At 41.3% G+C, this 21,698-nt stretch overlaps 1 protein-coding gene across 2 annotated transcripts; it reads left to right on the top strand.

Moving 5' to 3' along the window:
* Positions 1-1,034: 1,034 nt before the first annotated feature.
* ppp1cc (protein phosphatase 1, catalytic subunit, gamma isozyme) lies at positions 1,035-21,234 on the top strand. 2 transcript variants are annotated; one of them, XM_034205067.1, is made up of 7 exons: positions 1,035-1,413; positions 5,908-6,039; positions 9,410-9,640; positions 10,340-10,444; positions 14,934-15,157; positions 16,753-16,887; positions 20,539-21,234. In XM_034205067.1, the coding sequence occupies exons 1-7, from the start codon at positions 1,359-1,361 to the stop codon at positions 20,626-20,628; spliced, it is 972 nt and encodes a 323-aa protein (XP_034060958.1). In that variant the 5' UTR covers positions 1,035-1,358; the 3' UTR covers positions 20,629-21,234. The 2 variants fall into 2 exon arrangements, with proteins under 2 accessions (XP_034060958.1, XP_034060957.1); XM_034205066.1 differs by having other exon boundaries at positions 5,899-6,039.
* Positions 21,235-21,698: the final 464 nt, after the last annotated feature.

Genomic DNA, 21,698 nt, shown 5'->3' with positions numbered 1-21,698 from the left:
AAAAAGGAAGTGTGTTATTTAAATATATTAATACTTTGTCCACAACTGGTCCTACACTTTATCCAAGACATTTGAAGTACATTCTCAATCCTAATTCTCAAAATAAGACACAATTTCATTCTGTATTTAAAAATGAAGCCTCGCAATTGGTAATGCACAAGTATAATTTTCATCCTCTCTCCACTTGATGTGTATCTAGTCAAAGTACTGTTTCTCACCGTCCCAAATAATACAAACATACACATATACTACATTGTTACTTGTTATACATAGTATACACCTGAACACGCACTTACATATACACATACTCACATTCAACTTCTTTCTCTGTCAGCTTGAAGTGTTGCTATTCTCCTTTTATTTTCACACTTTATTTAAGTAGCTTAAAGCCATGTTCTCCATCCAGTCCATTGTTTTAGTCATAAAAATACGATTTTAGACAAATTCACTCACATAATTGGTAATACAGGAAGTTCTGTTTTATTTGTATTTCTCTATCAGCTTGACGTGTTGCTATGTTTCGGCTTTGTACACTTATTATCTAAGAAGTTTAATGTACCTTTCTCAATCTAAACTCTCAAGAAAAACACGATTTCATTCTGTATTTAAAATGTACGTTAAATGCATAATTGTCTTCCTCCGTCAGCTTGATGTGTTACTATTTTTTGGCTTTGGACAATTTATCGAATTAGTTTAAAGTACCTAAAAAAACGATTGTATTCAAATGAACTAACACAATTTATAATACAGGACATTCTGCTTTAATTTCTTTCTCTGTCAGCTTGATGTGTTGCTATGTGTTGGCTTTGGACACTTTATCCAATCATCTCAAAGTACGTAACACGATTTTATTCTGTATATTAAAATGAACTCGCACAATTTGAAATACAGGAGTTTCTACATCCTTCCCTTCTCTGTCAACTTGATGTTTTGTTATTTAATCTCCTAGGCCTATATCTAAGTAGGTTAAAGTCCCCTTCTCCACCGGTCCATCAGGGGGCAGCAGCGTGTCGTTTCCCCGGATTCAGCCTCCTTGAAGCGGCTTGGCGAGCAGTGCGAGGTGCGGCAGAGAAAAACACTGACACCATCGCTAGCTAACAGCTAGTGCGGCTTCTTTTTTTTTTATCTCTGTTTTCTTATCAAAACCCTCCATTGGATGCAGATTTTGTAATTCATCGCGGTGTCTAAGTAGTTTATTAGATTGTGGGAATTATCTTTAAGCAGCTAAATTCAACACAGGGTCACCGAAGAGCATCTGTACATTTTAGCCGGAGAAGCTAGGTAGCTAATGCTAGGCTAACATCCATCAAAACGTGCTAACCTAGATTTCACAGGTTTATTTCAACACCAAATCTACCATGGCTGATGTGGACAAACTCAACATCGACAGTATCATCCAGCGACTTTTAGAAGGTAAGAACATATTAACATTTAATTTGTTAACGTGTTTTGGTTGATATAGCCGTAGGATTTTAACCGAACTCCACTGAGAAATGGGCCAGTTTCATTTGATTGTATTTTGTGTCAAAAAACCCAAGAAACACTTTAAGAATTTGGGTTTTTTAAACGTGTTTTATAAGTATCTGTAATTCGGCTTTAAGTTATTAGCACTATTTAACTGTATTTCCTTTTAATTGCTTAAATTACACTCTCAATAACCACTGATGTATGAAGAGAAACACCGTTCATTCCTATGGGAGTTAATCAGTGGCGCATGAAGCCCAAAATAGAGTATATTAGTATTACTATATATAGACAGTATACTCAGATAGTACCCGGATCATTATTTCATAACAATACTGCACATAATTATATTTAAATATTCTTCTTTTTTTTGTAATGGTATACTGTCTCTAGGTCGTTTTTTTTTTTAGCATATCTATATTTCATGCAAGTTATTTTCTATCTTAATGTTAAGATAAGATATACTTTAGTCATCCCATGCACAATAGCATAAGTCATTGCACATGATTGAGAAGTAATTAAATACAGATTATTAATATATACATATGAGCACTAGAAGATAAACAAAACAATACATAGAAATATATTTAATATCTTATAATAATTTTTGTATTATTGTTTTGGTGATATTTTTTAACTGTGTATATGTAGGCAAATTCCTATATTTCTGCTCATCCGGGTCCTTTTGTTTACAGAGCATGCGCACTAGAGTTTTCCCTTAAGTCCCGCCTCCAATCTCCCGCTCTCGCTGTCAAATGAAGAGGAGAGATGGAGAGACAACATATCTCTAGATTCAGCTTTTTAGCTTCATTTCACAACTTTTAAACCCTAATGATTAAAATAAAGGATATACAAGTGTTCGTGCTGGGTTGTTTGTTTAGCTAAAAAATAAAAAACCGCGGATTTACAGGCGTTTTATTCCCAATATAAGTCAATGGGGAAAAGTCTTTTTGGGCCAAAATGACGTCACTGCAGCTGTAGTACCACCGTTTGGCCACTACGGAAATTTGCTTCAGCCAACGGCGCACTTCTTGTTTTTAACATCTTGTGAATGACCTACAGTCACCTTTTTCTTTTGGGTTTGTTGTCATTTCAAGCCTTTTTTGGATCCAGATTGAAGACTTTAATGTACAGAAAGGGCACAAAACATCCAACACACACTGTATTTATCACACACAAATATCAGAATACCTTTTTGCATTTGTTTCAGCAAAAAAGAGCCAAAGACAGCTTAATATTACCTTAGAAGCATGCGTTAAAAAATATTAAAGATACAACATTTGAAAAATAAACATTACACACTTTACAAAATACACATCCTGTAACAGTTCTGAGATTTAGCAGCCAGGTGAGTCATTCTACCAGAAACGTATATTTCCACATCTAAATATACTGAAGACATTTTTATTTTTTTTTCAATTTCAATAACAGGTCATATGGAGAACATGTTAAACTGTTAGGAACACATATTGTCCCATCTCCGCATGTTTTTATTATTGAATAAAATCTATTTTTAAATGAGTTTCACCCTTAAGATGTCAGGCCCTGTCACAGACAAATGTGAGTACGGTAGAATGGCTTCCTAATATATTTTTTTAATACAAATAACATTTTCCCATTGATCACATGTCCCTGATTGTATCTAAAATGTGTTTTTAATCCTTTTAAGAATTCTTAGCAACCTATCAGTTAACTGTAGTGGACGGTAAGGAAAGAATAATCACCAGGTAGTCATATTGTTGTAAAGAAAATACTTTTACACCAATTCTTTTTCTAAACAGCTGATGTGGATATGACCCCCCACCTCCAAGCTCACAATTGTAGAGGTTATTTCACTTAAAAAATAAATAAATAGTCAATTTCTGTATTATAATTTCCTGTGTGACAGGACTGACCCTGTCGTGACAGTTTGTGACAGGACTGACTTAATAGATTGAATTGATTCAGAAAATGTATGTTTGTATTTTTTAAATCTTGTTTTGGTAAGTTTTCCTTTTTAAAATTATTATCATGGTTCAATATTAGACTGATGTGGTAATAATCATTTAAGGACACACGATAAGATTTGATAGAAATGTATTGATAACTGCTCGAAGCATTGTTTTAAAGGTCACATGTCATGCTTTTCCGGTTATTACCCGTCCCCTTGTGTTATGAAGGTTTTTATGCATGTAAACGGTGTGCAGAGTCAAAACCCTCAAAGTGCACCCTGTAGCGAGTAAACTCTAATACAGAAAATACCTCTCCAAAACGCCTCGTTGGTGAAACGTCATCATCCATTTGATTCTTCCGGGGACATATGATACCATGTCGTACCCGGAACAAAATGGACCAATCCGTGGAGCCGTTACGTTACGTCCGCGGAGCCGTTACGTTAAGCCCCTGCTGATTGGTCCAAATTGACCAATCCACGGACTTCCTCACACTCGGAGCATGCAGCTCTGCTGATCTCTCCTCCCTGGCTGCAGGCTGATAACAGACAGTTGGGATCGCGGTGAAATTCTCTCTGCAGACCCATTCTCTCTGCAGACCCATTCTCTCTGCAGACCCATTCTCTCTGCAGACCCATTCTCTCTGCAGACCCGTTCTCTCTGCAGACCCATTCTCTCTGCAGACCCATTCTCTCCGCAGACCCATTCTCTCCGCAGACCCATTCTCTCTGCAGACCCATTCTCTCTACAGACCCATTCTCTCTGCAGACCCATTCTCTCTGCAGACCCATTCTCTCTACAGACCCGTTCTCTCTGCAGACCCATTCTCTCTGCAGACCCATTCTCTCTGCAGACCCATTCTCTCTACAGACCCGTTCTCTCTGCAGACCCATTCTCTCCGCAGACCCATTCTCTCTGCAGACCCATTCTCTCTACAGACCCATTCTCTCTGCAGACCCGTTCTCTCTGCAGACCCATTCTCTCTACAGACCCGTTCTCTCTGCAGACCCATTCTCTCTGCAGACCCGTTCTCTCTGCAGACCCGTTCTCTCCGCAGACCCATTCTCTCTGCAGACCCGTTCTCTCTACAGACCCATTCTCTCTACAGACCCATTCTCTCTGCAGACCCGTTCTCTCTACAGACCCATTCTCACAGCGTTTATCAACCTTTTTCTTACTCAATATCAAGCCACACTTATTGTTTTTACTTCGGCTGTGACTTTGTGTGTGCTCAGGGTGAGTTTGGCTGTGTTTCGCTGTGTATCGCTAAACAAGGAAATCACACCTCCACGGAGCTTAGCGCGATTCACAACGTCCCGACTGGTCCCGACCAATCGGAGCACACTGGGAGGGGGGGGGGCAAGAGCTGCAACGAGCCGTTTGGTGGAGAGAGTAAATACACGTAGTTTACAGAGATGCTGTATGCGAAACAATGGGAGTTTGGAAAATTGCACAGTATAAATCTATTCTAGTAGACCTCAACAATGGAATTATGATCAGTGGAAATGGCCATGACATGTGACCTTTTAATAAACACATTTATTACAACATAACATTGGTAATCTACAATTCATTTAATAATTGATTAATTGTCAGCTTAACATTACTTTTTCAATTAAGTAATTTAACAGTTCAATACAATTTCATTTTGTTTTTGAAAGCCAACAAAACACACTGCATGCATGTCATTATTTCAATTGGAGCTAATGACAAGTACGAGGAAACATTTTTTCATCTTCTATTTTGCCAATTTGGCCCAAACTTCTTTTTTATCTCATGATGACGGCTGGTCACAGGCTGAGGCGGTTGAAACAAATGACATCCTCAAATAGGTACCAGATCATGTCTTCTCTTGCAGGCCAAAATAACCTGTTACTCCAGCGCTGTGCATGCATTTCACTTGCACTTGAACCTCATCAATGGCAGTGATGATGCCAGGATAGAAGTCACTGTCATATTTTATTACACACCACTTTTGTATAACATCTGGACCTCATGTTATCTCTTCTATTGCTGGTGTGGTCGTTGGTTTGTTGAAGCTGAATGCCTTTGTGTTATAGCATGTGCAATGGTAAATCTTGTCTACAGTGCACATACAGCTCACATCCGGTACAACATCTGTCCAGGAGAGGTTGTGAGAATCTGGTGTATTCTCATTGTTGAGGGGACTTGGGGGATGCTTTCTGGCATGTTCTTTATTGCCATGTCAATGGACTCTTCAGTTACATAGAACAGTTTAATAGTGGTGCCTGTGTACCAAGGCTTCAAACAAATATACACAAAGATTCAAAGGTTTTATTGTCATATGCACATACAGTGGAGAAATGGCAATCAAAATCTTGTGACCTAAGCTCCTCCAACAATGCAACGTATATAATAAAATAAAAAGTATTGCAAAAAGTCTATACACTACCATTGTGCTGCTGTGCACTTGTGTCCTTTGCATACAGTCTTTATGCATCTTGTGCTCACTTTACCTGATGTGTTTGGGTGTGTTTTGTTGCTGGTGCAGTCAGAGGAGCGAAGCCGGGGAAGAATGTGCAGCTGCAGGAGAACGAGATCCGTGGATTGTGCCTGAAATCCCGGGAGATTTTCCTCAGTCAGCCAATCCTGCTGGAGCTGGAGGCCCCGCTCAAGATCTGTGGTGAGACACGCCGCTATTTATCACGAAATAATAGTAATACAAATCTCTCTCTGTAACTAAATTACAAATGAATTCCTTATAATATAAAGTGTTAACTGTCATTGTATTGTGCACTATTTGCATAACAATAACATCTTCCTCTCTTTTTATATCATGCAACTAACTTATTGTTACATTTGATATAAGATATTTTGTAAACTGTTTTTTTTTTTTTCAGCTTTATAACTTAATATTTTCATGTTTTTAGGTTTGTTTTTTTCGTTATATTTTGTGTTATCTTTGAAGCTAATCAGTTACTGTTACTAAGCCAAACATAGGCTTATATGTAGATTACAAAAATCATTATGTTGCTTTAACAATCAACATTTAAATTACATATTAAAGGATGTTAAATTACATTTCCAGTAATTAGTTATCTTGTGTAGTTTATACTGCCATTCAGTCCGGCAGTGGCCCAGTCAGTAGGGGCTTGGACTGTGAGCCGTAGGGTCGCCGGTTCAAGACTCCGAACAGACCTAAATATGGAGTGTGGACTGCTACTTGGAGAGGTCCCAGTTCACCTCCTGCCCTGCCGTGGTGCCCTTGAGCAAGGCACCGGACACTAGGGCTGAACGATATACCGTGCCATGGCGATAACCGCGGTATGCGCATGCGCGGTATTCACACCGCAGGGACGTGCGGTTTTATTCATTAAAAAAAAAAATGCTAACGCACTTTAGCACAGAATTCAAAATAAAGATACCCTTATTACTTAGCGAAACTGCACATACAATATATCCGATTAAAGCTGAGACTCCACAGATTATTTAAGTATAGTATCTAAGCGATCCGATCTCGCAACAGGGGAAGCAAACACAGACATCACAACACGTACCTTTACGTAGCTTTTACGGGAGATCGTCTCACCATAGCTGTCAATCTGATCAAAAGACGTGTTCAATGGCATTAAAACGAGAAAGAAAAAACACGGCTGAATCGGTTGATCCATAGGTTGATAATGTATATGTGGCTTTGAAGCAATTGTTTATAATCCATAATTCCATTTTTATGTACAAATTGGAGCACAACAGTTAGCTGCTAATGGTAGCCACCAGAGTGTATGCAGCTTCCGGTTTTGGCTACGCGTCACTCTCACTCCTTATTTGTTCGTGTGTGTGTGTTAGACTGCGCTGGACTTCCGCATAGCCAAGACCGGAAGCAGCAGCCACTCTGGTGGCCAGTAGCGTGGCGTGGGGAAAAATGTAGGGGAAGCCCATTTTTTGGGTCGGGGGGTGGTCAATAACGTAACCAGATGAGTGATTACAGCGCCCGGTATCATTTGACACACATTTGTATCACACAGATGCAGGACTTGCACACGCCTGTTATCTAACCGACAGGTCCGCACGCACTCTCCAGCTGAAACTCTCTCCTTATTAATTTAAGCATTTTACTTATTAATGTATGCAGACAATCACACAATCTATGTGATTTTTGGATTTACCGTGCCTCTCAATTGCCCGTGACAGGTTGGCAAGGTCGATGAATCCTGAAGTTGCCCAAGGATTGTTCAGGGAGCACGAATCCTTGTCAAAAAGAAGACATGTCCAGCAAATTAGACGCTGAAGTTTAGCGCTTCCAGTTAGCCACTCCGTGCGGACATAATTGTCCTCATTGAACGTCCGATTCTCTCCCTTTTTCCTCTGCGTACACACAGCTCGAGTGCGGGCATTTGCCTGTCATCTGATTTAATTTTTAGTTGCTGCTGTAGCGGAAGTTTAGTAAAGTTATGTTTGATTAAGTACGCCAAATCTCCACCCTCCATAATGCTTCATTTGCTTGATAATTTCTAACGGCGGTGATGACAGTTACAGTATTAAAACTGATGTTGATGTGATTTGATTGGATGGCAGTGTCCAATCAAATCGCCAGCCGCCAGCCGCCTCTGAAGGGAAGCAAGAGGCGGCTAGCTTCCCTTGGCATGGCCCTGACCAATCACAGGTTGGCAGGGGCATCACGTGGGCCTCATCTGATTGGTCAATCCCTCCATTTTTTTTCACCAAGGGAAGCTAGATTCGGCTGGCCTCCTCTCGCAACAGTGAGTGCAATCTACTGTTTCACCATAACATCTAGAGGGGCGCTGTTTGTTTCACTCTTTGTAAAATACTCAATGAGAATGGGGGAGAGCCGGGCCGGCAGCAACACACAGCAAAGGAGAATTATCGAAACAAAACAAAGTGTTTTTATTTATTTATTTAAATTATAACTACAATCCGAAAAAACAGGGGAAGCCTGGCTTCCCTTGGCCTCCGGGAGAAAACGCCACTGCTGGTGGCTACCATTAGCAGCTAACTTTTGCTCTGCGATATTTACATAAAAATTGAATTATGGATTATAAATTAAATCATTTTTTTATACAGACGTTAAAAACCTATGGATTAACCGATTCAGCCGCGTTTTTTCTTTCTCGTTTTAATGCCATTGAACACGTCTTTTGATCAGATTGACAGCTACGGTGAGACATCTCCCCTAGAAGCTACGTAAAGGTATGTGTTGTGATGTCTGTGTTTGCTTCCCCTGTCACGAGTTCGGATGACTCAGTGATGATACTATATACCTAAATAATCTGTGGAACCTCAGCTTTAATCGGATATCTTGTAAGTACAGCTACGATAAGTAATAATAAGGGTACTTTTATCTTGAGTTCTGTGCCAAAGTGCGTTAGCATTTTTCGCTCAGGGGTCATTTAGATGCTTCTTATGAGACTTGTGTTTTTGTTTTGGTAAAAATGGTTTGTATCGTCAGTTAGCTGAGATTATTTCCCTTAAACACATTAATAGGTTCTTAAATATTACGATCCCCTGAGACACTGTCGTGAAAAAAAAAAGTAACGTACCCGCCGGGACTTTGGGGTTTAACAGGTTAAAAAACCGCAATATATACCGCAGGGGGGGAGGAAATCGCGATGTCAGTTTTTTTCAATACCGTGCAGCCCTACCGGACGCCCCCCTTCGTCCCTCCGAGTCAGGTCTTTCAGAGGCTAGGCAAGAATCCTTCATTTCATTCGGAGAACGAAGAATGGAACAGGCTAGCAAGTGTGCAGGTGTGCGTCATATGAGAAGCCCCGATTCCGCCAAAGATTTTGGAAATAGGTCCGTGCGCAAAGCATTGTGGGGATTTTAAGACCGCGTCACCGGTGCAGCCTCGAAATTTCCCGCAACAAAGGATTCAGTCCTCGGTAGAATTCCAAGCATCCTGGACATTGGAACAGTCCTTCGGCGGGACTCGATGACATAGCATCCTTGAAATCGTGGCTCAGGAGGATCCTTCCTCAACATTGAGAAACACCCAGTGACTCTAAATGGGGCCTTAATTCCCTTTTATCCCTCAGGCGATATCCACGGGCAGTACTACGACCTGCTACGGCTGTTTGAGTACGGCGGCTTCCCCCCCGAGAGCAACTACCTGTTCCTGGGGGACTACGTGGACCGGGGGAAGCAGTCTCTGGAGACCATCTGCCTGCTGCTGGCCTACAAAATCAAATACCCCGAGAACTTCTTCCTGCTGAGGGGGAACCACGAGTGTGCTTCAATCAACAGAATATACGGCTTCTATGACGAGTGTGAGTCTCCTCGGAGGAAGTTGGCATTGTATTTTGTAGTCAACATATTTATACTGTTTAAAATACTTGCATTTAAACATTTTCTTTAGGATAAATGTGCTTTTTTGTAGCGTGAAATGGCCTGATGAAGGATTAAGATACTTGCCTTTTTGTGCCTTTTCTATCAATGTTTTAAGGGCATTTGGGGGTTTCTTGGATAATTGTTGCCCTTTCTCCCGCTTTAATTTCTGAAGCAGATTGTAGTAGTTCTAATTGTATATAATTTCTGTGTTTTGTCTCTTGTATTTCATACTGTGGCTAAAGTACACTTTAAAATCTGCTTCGAATCAGAAGTCCCTTATTCATCCCACAGCAGGGACACTTACACTGTGACGGTGATGAACAGCATGATAAGTAACACGTAGGCAAACACATAAGTACACAACCATGAACAGAAATAAGATGCAGCATGCAGAGGTGTTTGTTGATTGTTAGCTAGACTATCGCAGCTCGTGAAAAGAAAGGAAAAAATACACGGAACAGAACAATTGAATACACAAAATAATGTAAAAAACCTTCATGATAAAGTGAAATTGATGTTTTGCATGTAGACGTTTTAAATGTTATCGCTAGGCTTCTAAGAAGATCTCTAAGGTTTACACTTGGAAATGTATTTTTATATAATGTTGTATTCATTTATGTTTTCTTCTTGCTCTTTAGGTAAAAGAAGGTACAACATCAAGCTCTGGAAGACCTTCACAGATTGTTTTAACTGCCTCCCCATTTCCGCCATTGTTGATGAGAAGATCTTCTGCTGCCACGGAGGTGGGTTTGAGTTTTTATTGGAAGTAAAATCAATATTTAAGCTCTAGCAATTTTTAATGGATATTGCTTTTACACAAGGAACTACAGCACGGTCGCATGACTTCAGGGCCCCCCCTCTAAGCTAAAGGTGGCTAATGTTGGGCTATAAAGGAACTACAGCACGGTCACATGACTTCACGTCACCACCGCTAAGCTAAAGGTGGCTAATGTTGGGCTATAAAAGAACTACAACACGGTCACATGACTTCACGTCACCACCGCTAAGCTAAAGGTGGCTAATGTTGGGCTATAAAGGAACTACAGCACGGTCACATGACTTCACGTCACCACCGCTAAGCTAAAGGAGGCTAATGTTGGGCTGTAAAGGAACTACAGCACGGTCACATGACTTCACGTCACCACCGCTAAGCTAAAGGTGGCTAATGTTGGGCTATAAAGGAACTACAGCACGGTCGCATGACTTCAGGTCACCCCCGCTAAGCTAAAGGTGGCTAATGTTGGGCTATAAAGGAACTACAGCACGGTCACATGACTTCACGTCACCACCGCTAAGCTAAAGGTGGCTAATGTTGGGCTATAAAAGAACTACAAACACGGTCACATGACTTCACGTCACCACCGCTAAGCTAAAGGTGGCTAATGTTGGGCTATAAAGGAACTACAGCACGGTCACATGACTTCACGTCACCACCGCTAAGCTAAAGGAGGCTAATGTTGGGCTGTAAAGGAACTACAGCACGGTCACATGACTTCAGGTCACCGCCGCTAAGCTAAAGGTGGCTAATGTTGGGCTATAAAGGAACTACAGCACGGTCACATGACTTCACGTTACCACCGCTAAGCTAAAGGTGGCTAATGTTGGGCTATAAAGGAACTACAGCACGGTCACATGACTTCAGGTCACCGCCGCTAAGCTAAAGGAGGCTAATGTTGGGCTATAAAGGAACTACAGCACGGTCACATGACTTCAGGTCACCGCCGCTAAGCTAAAGGTGGCTAATGTTGGGCTATAAAGGAACTACAGCACGGTCACATGACTTCACGTCACCACCGCTAAGCTAATGTTGGGCTATAAAGGAACTACAGCATGGTCACATGACTTCACGTCACCACCGCTAAGCTAAAGGTGGCTAATGTTGGGCTATAAAGGAACTACAGCACGGTCACATGACTTCAGGTCACCACCGCTAAGCTAAAGGTGGCTAATGTTGGGCTATAAAGGAACTACAGCACGGTCACATGACTTCAGGTCACCACCGCTAAGCTAAAGGTGGCTAATGTTGGGAGTGGTTATGTTTAGTCGTCCCATTAGGCAACCGCTGTTTTTACATTCACCAGTGGCCTATTTACTGACATATTTATATATAGAAATTAAATATCTTCAGCCTGTTTTAACCCCACTTTATTTCAGGCTTACAATCAAAAACTCATTAACTTCAAGACAAGGAAAACTCATTTCCAGGTTTTAGGACTCCAAAGCACCTTTGCCCCTCATGTTTGTCCTCGAGACTGTGTCTGCAGTTTCAGGTTCAGGTTATTTATGTGTACCTGTAGTTAGATTCAGTTTGCAGGTGAAAGACAAGGGAATGCCAGCAAATACAAAACTTTTCTGAGTTTTACGGGGCGTGGTTTGCAATTCGCCCAGCCAATCAGAAATTGGTACTTTTTTCTCCCCAGGAAAGTACCACCTCTCTAGCAGGCACTACAAATGGGGGTAAAAGTTCTCTGAACTAAGTTCTCTTTTTGGTGTGAACGCAAAATTCCAGGCACTAATGGAACTAAACGGGAAAAGTACGGGTTAAAGTACTCCGGTGTGAAAGCGCCTAATGGATCAGGACAAAGAGAGAATCTTTGTTCCTGAAACTTTCAGAGTCTCTTTACACAGAGGGGACACATGTTGACGTAGAAGAGACATGGAGAAGAGGGGACACATGTTGACGTAGAAGAGACATGAAGAAGAGGGGACACATGTTGATGAAGAAGAGACATGAAGAAGAGGGGACACATGTTGATGTAGAAGAGACATGAAGAAGAGGGGACACATGTTGATGAAGAAGAGACATGAAGAAGAGGGGATACATGTTGATGTAGAAGAGACATGAAGAAGAGGGGACACATGTTGATGTAGAAGAGACATGAAGAAGAGGGGACACATGTTGATGAAGAAGAGACATGAAGAAGAGGGGACACATGTTGATGTAGAAGAGACATGAAGAAGAGGGGACACATGTTGATGAAGAAGAGACATGAAGAAGAGGGGATACATGTTGATGTAGAAGAGACATGAAGAAGAGGGGACACATGTTGATGTAGAAGAGACATGAAGAAGAGGGGACACATGTTGATGTAGAAGAGACATGAAGAAGAGGGGACACATGTTGATGTAGAAGAGACATGGAGAAGAGGGGACGCATGTTGACGTAGAAGAGACGTGAAGAAGAGGGGACGCATGTTGACGTAGAAGAGACGTGAAGAAGAGGGGACACATGTTGACGTAGAAGAGACGTGAAGAAGAGGGGACACATGTTGATGTAGAAGAGACATGGAGAAGAGGGGACACATGTTGATGTAGAAGAGACATGGAGAAGAGGGGACGCATGTTGACGTAGAAGAGACATGAAGAAGAGGGGACGCATGTTGATGTAGAAGAGACATGAAGAAGAGGGGACACATGTTGACGTAGAAGAGACATGAAGAAGAGGGGACACATGTTGACGTAGAAGAGACATGGAGAAGAGGGGACACATGTTGATGTAGAAGAGACATGGAGAAGAGGGGACACATGTTGATGTAGAAGAGACATGGAGAAGAGGGGACGCATGTTGACGTAGAAGAGACATGAAGAAAAGGTGACGCATGTTTGAGTAGAAGAGACATGAAGAAAGGTGACGCATGTTGACGTAGAAGAGACATGGAGAAGAGGGACAATGTTGACGTAGTAGAAGAGACATGAAGAAAAGGATGACGCATGTTGATGTAGAAGAGACATGAAGAAGAGGGGACACATGTGACGTAGAAGAGACATGAAGAAGAGGGGACACATGTTTGTGAGAGAGAAGAGGACATGAAGAGGGACACATGTTGACGTAGAAGAGACATGAAGAAGAGGGGACACATGTTGAGTAGAAGAGACATGAAGAAGAGGGGACACATGTTGACGTAGAAGAGACATGAAGAAGAGGGGACACTGTTGATGTAGAAGAGACATGAAGAAGAGGGGAACATGTTGATGTAGAAGAGACATAAGAAGAGAGGAACACATGTGAAGTAAAGAGCATGTAGAAAAGGTGACGCATGTTGATGTAGAAGAGACATGAAGAGAGGGGACACATGTTGACGTAGAAGAGACATGAAGAAGAGGGGACACATGTTGATGTAGAAGAGACATGAAGAAGAGGGGACACATGTTGATGTAGAAGAGACATGAAGAAGAGGGGAACATGTTGATGTAGAAGAGACATGAAGAAGAGGGGACACATGTTGATGTAGAAGAGACATGAAGAAGAGGGGACACATGTTGATGTAGAAGAGACATGAAGAAGAGGGGGACACATGTTGATTGTAGACGAGACATGAAGAAGAGGGGACCATGTTGATGTAGAAGAGACATGGAGAAGAGGGGACACTGTTGATGTAGAAGAGACATGAAGAAGAGGGGGACACCATGTTGACGTAGAAGAGACATGAAGAAGAGGGGACACATGTTTGATGTTAGAAGAGACATGGAGAAGAGGGGGACACAATGTTGACGTAGAAGAACATGGAGAAGAGGGCCGCATGTTGCGTAGAAGAGACATGAAGAAGAGGGACCACATGTTGATGTAGAAGAGACATGAAGAAGAGGGGACACATGTTTCATGTAGAAGAGACATGAAGAAGAGGGGACACATGTTGATGTAGAAGAGAATGAAGAAGAGGGGACACATGTTTCATGTAGAAGAGACATGAAGAAGAGGGGACACATGTTGATTGTAGAAGAGACATGAAGAAGAGGGGACACCTGTTTGATGTAGAAGAGACATGAAGAAGAGGGGACACATGTTGATTGTAGAAGAGACATGAAGAAGAGGGGACACATGTTGATGTAGAAGAGACATGAAGAAGAGGGGACACAAGTTGATGTAGAGGAGACATGAAGAAGAGGGGACACATGTTGAATGTAGAAGAGACATGAAGAAGAGGGACACATGTTGATGTAGAAGAGACATGAAGAAGAGGGGACACATGTTGATGTAGAAGAGACATGAAGAAGAGGGGACACATGTTGATGTAGAAGAGACATGGAGAAGAGGGGGACACATGTTGATGTAGAAGAGGACATGGAGAAGTGGATTTGCATGCTATGTGACCCTTTAAAGCCCCATCACATCTGAAAAACACTCGTACAAACACGATCAATCCATTACAGTGTCTCCCCTGACGTAGGCCTCTCCCATGTGATGGTTATTGACCGCTGTGTGTATCTGTCCCTTCCTCCTGCTGCGTGTAGGCCTGTCACCTGACCTGCAGTCCATGGAGCAGATCCGACGCATCATGCGCCCGACGGACGTGCCGGACCAGGGTCTGCTGTGCGACCTGCTGTGGTCCGACCCCGATAAAGATGTTCTGGGCTGGGGGGAGAACGACCGGGGCGTCTCCTTCACCTTCGGATCAGAGGTGGTGGCCAAGTTCCTGCACAAGCACGACCTGGATCTCATCTGCCGCGCGCATCAGGTAACATCAGAGTCAAAGTCAACTTAATCGTCAATCCTTCAGTTTGTGTGGACAGACCGAGAGACCAAATACCGTTTCACACAATCCCGAATACAAAAATACAAATATATATATAAAAATATGTGGTAAGGTACACATATTCACCATCAGCTAGTTGTTAATTAGCATGCATATTAGCAGTATATTGGCTCTTTATTAGCCCTTATAAAACACTTATTAATGCCTTGTTCGACATGACCATATTCTAGTACTAGTTAAGAGTTTTTCCTCAATAACCCTCGGAGTGCTTATTTATTGTAAATAAGGAAGTTGTTGCACATGAGTTTTGGTCTTAATATGGGCCTAATAAGGCATTCTCCCACAATAACACCAAACAAAGTGTGTGTCTCTGTCTCCGTGTGTGTGTGGCGCCGTGTGTGTGTGGCATGTACGTGGTTGGGTCTCTGAACATCAAACAGAGCAGAGAACTGGCACAGCTGTGAGGTCAGAGGAGGTCACTTGACCCCCTCTGACCTCACAGAGATAAGATAAGAAATAACTTTATTACTGCGGCAGGAAAACCTTGTGACGGAGGCTGCTCAGAAACTACAACCAGTAGAGATATACATATAAGGCGTATAAGAACTCATTCTAACATTAGGGCAACATGGAATAGCATATAAGAAGTAGTGCTAACACCAGTGGCAAACGCTACATCAGCAATACAAGTGAAATACTTTTAGTTAACGAAATTAGAATTAAAAATATATATTATGACAGTGTTTAAAAAGTAACGCTAACACCAGTGCAAAATAAAAAAGCGTTAGATGTATTTAGTAAAGTACAACATATATAATAGAATAGTATAAGCTATAAAAGATAGTTACTGATATTATTGATTTTATAAAATAAGTAGAAAATCAATAACAGTTATATAATAAGATAGATGATTAAAATATAAAAGAGAATTAAGGTAATAAATACAATAACAGAAATAAAATAGTGTCTAAAGTAATATTAAAACCAGTTCAAAATAGTGTATATATAATAACATGCATTTAGTAAAATAAAGCATCTTAGATTAAAAGGAAATAGTACAATAAGCTTAATGAAAATTAAACTTAAATAGAAAAGTAAATTACATAACATAAGAATTAAAAAATATATATATTTAAGAAGAATAATTACCCTGAAAAACAGTGTTTATTTATAAGATAAGAAGCATTTAATAAAATAAGAAATAAAATGCAACAACAGAGTAATTAGAAAAACGAATTCAATCAGTGGATTAAGATTTATGAACAAATACTCCAAAATACAAACATGAAGGACAATATATTTATTAAATATAGCATATCAATAAACCTTGTGACTTCTTGCATGAGTCTAGTAGCTGCCTTCAGTTCAACAGAAGTATTTAGTGTTATTTGAACAAAATGGTGACGCCTGAAGACGGAGCCGGAGGAACATCTGAAAAGTACACATGATTACATTTGTGATGCAGGTAAAATGTTCTAATTGTGTCGATCTTGTGACCCGGACCTCGAGGCTTCTCCTGACGCTCAATAACAAAATGTCTTTTCAACGACCCGTTTGAAACCTCCTGTCTTTCGCAGGTCGTGGAGGACGGCTACGAGTTCTTTGCGAAGCGTCAGCTGGTCACTTTGTTCTCGGCGCCAAACTACTGCGGAGAGTTCGATAACGCTGGAGCCATGATGAGTGTGGACGAGACGCTCATGTGCTCCTTTCAGGTGAGCTTTGTTTACCTCCTGAACGCGGTGACATCACTATGTGACACTCGCGCTCCAATAGAGTTTTTTCCGCACTATATTTTTCTGTTTATCTGTGTTTTGTGTTGCACTGTTGGAGAAGCCTGTGACACAAGATTTTCCTCGACATAACTACACTGTAGCTATGTTCGTTTGACAAATAAAGAAGCTTGAATAGAGCGGTGCAGTGACGAGTCCTAACACCCTGAAGCGAGTCAGCGTTTCTCCACTTCCTGTTCCCTCGTCTCTGAGCCAATGGGATCTCTCCATAGGATTTTGGAAAACAGCTGGAATAAGGTCTGTGGTTGAGACACATTGAAGAGACAGATCACGTTTTGTTCTACGACATTAAATCCATCATCAGTGACCCCACTGGTGATTTCTGAAGAGTTCACGTGTCTGAAAAACGATGGCTGAATTAATGGATACCAAGTGGCTGAATTGAACTACAGAAGTTGTGGAGGCCGTTGTACGTCATTACGCCGAACACGTAAACACTCCTCTAAGTTAGTTTCTGTTCTGCTTGAAAGCAAGTCCCTGCCTCCTGCAAACTGTTCAAACAAACGCTTCAACTCGTACCATTTACAATCTGTGTGTTTGAATATGGATCTTAAGTTGGCGTTGAAGTCGTGCTGCTGTAGTTCCTTTATAGCATGACGTTAGCATTTTGCTTCTGGCCATTAGATTTATGATTCTAAAATAATAAAAGTAGGGTAGACGTGTGGAGATTATCCGGCTGAACAAAACGTGCATTTATCAAACGGGTTCGTTTTCCACTGACCTTATTTCGAGCTATTTTCCAAATCCTATGGAGAAATCCCGTTGCTTTTTTGTCGAGGGAACCAGCAGTTTACTTCCCGGTAAATACGTCATCCCTGCTCCGCTCTATTGGCTAGCGATACAACACATTGGAAGGTTATAGGTTAATGGCACATTTCCACTGCAGCGGGGTAGTCCCGTTTAAGCGTCCTCGCTCAGGCCTCGGGCTGCCTCGCTGGCCGTCCGAGGCCGTGGTGCATTTCCATTACAGTTTAGGACCTGGGGTAGCAACGCAGTGTAGGCGGGGCATCTGTGCAGAGACATCCTGGAACACTTTCACATTTCGAGTTGTTCCGTCGAGCTCCCGCTGGATTTGATCATCCCCAATGAGATGTAGGAACGTCGTCACCTCCTCGGTCGACCACGGTGTGCTTTTCTTATTAGACGTAGCCATTTTTGTAGCTCATCCGTTTACAAAATGCTGTTTATAAAAATGCTGCAAGCTTGCTTCTAGATATATATGCGACGCTAGGGATGAACTCGCGCACGATCTTGTGACGATTCTCTCTGACCAATCAGCAGTCGAGAGTGTTGACGTCACTAGTTCAGCCCTGTCCCTGGTCTGAGGGAACCACGATTTTATGAGGCCGGAAAAAGAGGGAAAAAGTACCCGCTGGCCGGTACTAGGCTATATGGAAACGCCACCAAAAACTGGCCTGGCCGCTTGAGGACGGTTAAGGACGCTTAAACGGGGCTACCCGCTGCAGTGGAAATGCGCCATAAGAGTGTTAAAATAAAGGGATAGCAAAGTGTATTCACTTCAACCTAAATGCATCTTTCAGACTTCTGCTAGATCAGAAATCCTTTTGAGTCCCAAGGAAGAAATAATAAGAGCAAGCTAACTTATTAAATATAAAAATGAAAATCACACATTAGTAATACTGCAGAGTTTTGTCCTAAAACCGGGATTTATTAGAAGAATGTCCGAATTGATCAAAGAAATTAAATAAAGACGCAAAATTAGGAGACAAAATATCAGATGATTGTGACTACAGGTAGAACATTCATTTAAAAAATACTTCAATGTCTTGTTTTAACAATTTAACATTACATTTATTAGTTTTTATGAATTGAAAATAGTGAGAAACCGAAATGGTTTCTTTGAATCTCTTAATTTAATTTCTTATTGATTTGTCTTTTGTCTCACTGTCGGTGGAGGGTATTAAAGGATATAAAACCATCAAAAAATGTAGAAATAAAGCCACATTTTAGACGCACATTAAGAGACGTCAGTTCATCTGTCACTGCAGTTAGAACTTTAATAAAAGCTACCTCATTGTAGTCTCCTTTATTTCTATTCTTTATTCTATTTTATCATGTTTTATCAAACCACTGTAAAGCGTCTTTGAGCACCTGGAAAAGCGCTTTGAAATAAAATGTATTATTTATTATTATTATATAAATATTAAAGAAAATAATGAAAAATGTTCTCTATAGCCACTTTCACACCAAGTACTTAGCCGGTACTTGTTCCCCCCGAACTCTTTAGTCCCTCGAACTGTCCTAGTAGATCGCGTTCTCACCGGAATAAGTCCCTGAGGGAGGATTAGGCAAATGAAGCCGCTGACTTCACTTCTTCTTCTTCTGCTTTGGGTTTACTGGCAGGCCGCAAACAACTTCACGGCATATACTGCCGCCCGCTGTACAAGAGGCGTCTGTTCATCTTCCTCAGACATGATGGAGTTGACTGAAGTTGTGGTTTTTGTGCGCATGTTATACAGCTTGGGTTTCCACCGCTCCCATGTTTTCTTGTGTTGCCATAAGTTAGTCTCTCTCCGTTCGTGCGCTGGGCTAATGCTAATAATGCTAATGCAAGCAAATAAAATGGCGGCTTCACAAAACTTTTCGGAGTTTTACGGTGCGTGGTTTGCAATCCAGCCAATCAGAAATGTTTAGCGTGGCCGACACACCCACGAACCATTTCCTCCTCAGGAAAGTACCACCTCTCTAGCAGGGACGATCTGGGGTGAAAAGGTTTGCGCGAACTAGGGACTAGTTCCAGATCCTTTTTGGTGTGAAACCAAATCTCCCCCCCATCGGCCTAGTTCGGGGGAAAGCGCTATATGAACCTCAAACTGTGCAGGGTAAAAACTGGGTCACCTGCAAAAGAAAGGATTCCTCTCTAATAGGGATGCACGATTTAGGGAAATAATCTAATTGCGATTTTTCTGACGGATATCAAATCAAGTTTTATTTATATAGCACATTTATAAACGATTTTTGGTCGCGCCAAAGTGCTGTACATATAATAAAAATAGCCTACAGTAGAGACACTTTACAGAAAATACAACGGCACAGATTGTTCAGAATATCAGTATGAGAAAAACGATATTGCGACTGTGATTCGATTTGCGATATTTGTTTTTAAGCGACCCAACGGAAGTTTATTGTAAAATGCGGCCATATCTCCGGCTAGGAAGGTCGCATCAACGTGCTCCCGTCTCTAGCACCCACGCAGCCCGAAGTGAAATAACTAAACTTACATGAAGCTTCCGTTGGGTTGCTTTAAAGTCAAGCTTCAGTTTAAGATTCACCTTGTAATAGAAACATGTGATGGAGCATTACTAACCTGACTCAGAAACCATCTAGAGCTCCATTGGAAGCCATTTGGAAAGGGCGGGCACTTTCAAAAATACTTGGCAGGTGATTGGATCAATCTGTCTATCACCTTCTATCATGGGCCACTTCTGATTGGTTAACAATGGCTGGTGCATGTGGGGCACAGCACTTCTGATTGGTGACTGACACACAAGAAGAACGGATTAATCGTTCAGACCTACTCTCTAACAGTGTTTTCATCTCCATTTTCTATAGATTTTGAAACCAGCTGAGAAGAAGAAGCCCAACGGCAGCCGTCCCGTGACTCCCCCCCGCAACATGGTCACCAAGACCGCCAAGAAATGAGTGTTTTAGGGGGGAAGTGAGGAATTTAAAATGTCCTGAGCTTCACTCCTCTGTCCTGCTTTCGTCCTCTGCTTCTGAAGGAGTGGCTATCCTTCAGGCCGCCAATACTGAAAAGATGTTCACTCCTACCCGATGAAAGCAAAGTGTTTTGTTGTTTTGTTCACGGGGGTAAATTGATATGTCACCATGAAGAACCTCAGGTGTTTTGCACTCCATTTTGCAGCTAGTCTTTGCCACATATGACTGTTGGATCAGGAATATAACGTTAACAATACGGCTACTTATGCACAGGAATGCCTTGTTTTGAAGCTGTGCACAATTTCTCCAGTTTCGTTCCTGTCTCGTTGATTTGTCATCTCTTTTCTCTCACTGTCGGTAAAGGGTATCAATGGCTGTAAAACCTAGAAGGAGGGGGGACGAGTCACAAACACCTGTTTACTTATGTTCTACTTTATTTACAGTTTGTTGGCGGTCAGTGGCGTATGATACTGAGTTACACTGCTTCACCACATTTTTAAACAAGTCTTGTGCTAAATAAAATTAATAAAGAAGCACTCATGTAATGTCTAAATCTTTCTAATAAACTTTGAGTGTATTTTAGGGGGAGGAACTGGTGTCTGATTGTCATTTGTTTCCCAATATATACTGTTTTTTTGTTATCATATTCACAATACAAAAGCTCAGCTACAGCTATTCATTGCATAAGAGCCCTCAGGCAACACCCCACAAGGGGGGAGACAGACCTTACTCTGCCAGTCTCACTATAATGCATAAAAAGTGCTGCATGAATGTAATAGTTTTTAGGAAATTACTGCTTTTCACTGATTAATTTTCTTTAAGTATCTAAAGCTGTCAGATAAATGTGGGTGAACACTGTGTTTTAAATTCCTAATGTATGATGGAAAAAAAAGGTTTATAAACAAAAATACAATAAAAACATAAAAAGTAGGAATTTTGTAACATTTCTATTAAAATGTAAAACATTTTAGGAACAAGACATGGTTTCATAACATATCAAAGAAAGTTTTACAATAAAAAGATGACATGTGTTAATAGGAGTGTGAAGTGCA

Source organism: Gymnodraco acuticeps, unplaced genomic scaffold (assembly GCF_902827175.1).
Source record: "Gymnodraco acuticeps unplaced genomic scaffold, fGymAcu1.1, whole genome shotgun sequence".
In the NCBI taxonomy this organism is placed as follows: domain Eukaryota; kingdom Metazoa; phylum Chordata; class Actinopteri; order Perciformes; family Bathydraconidae; genus Gymnodraco; species Gymnodraco acuticeps.
This window is presented reverse-complemented; position numbering and strand designations above follow the sequence as displayed.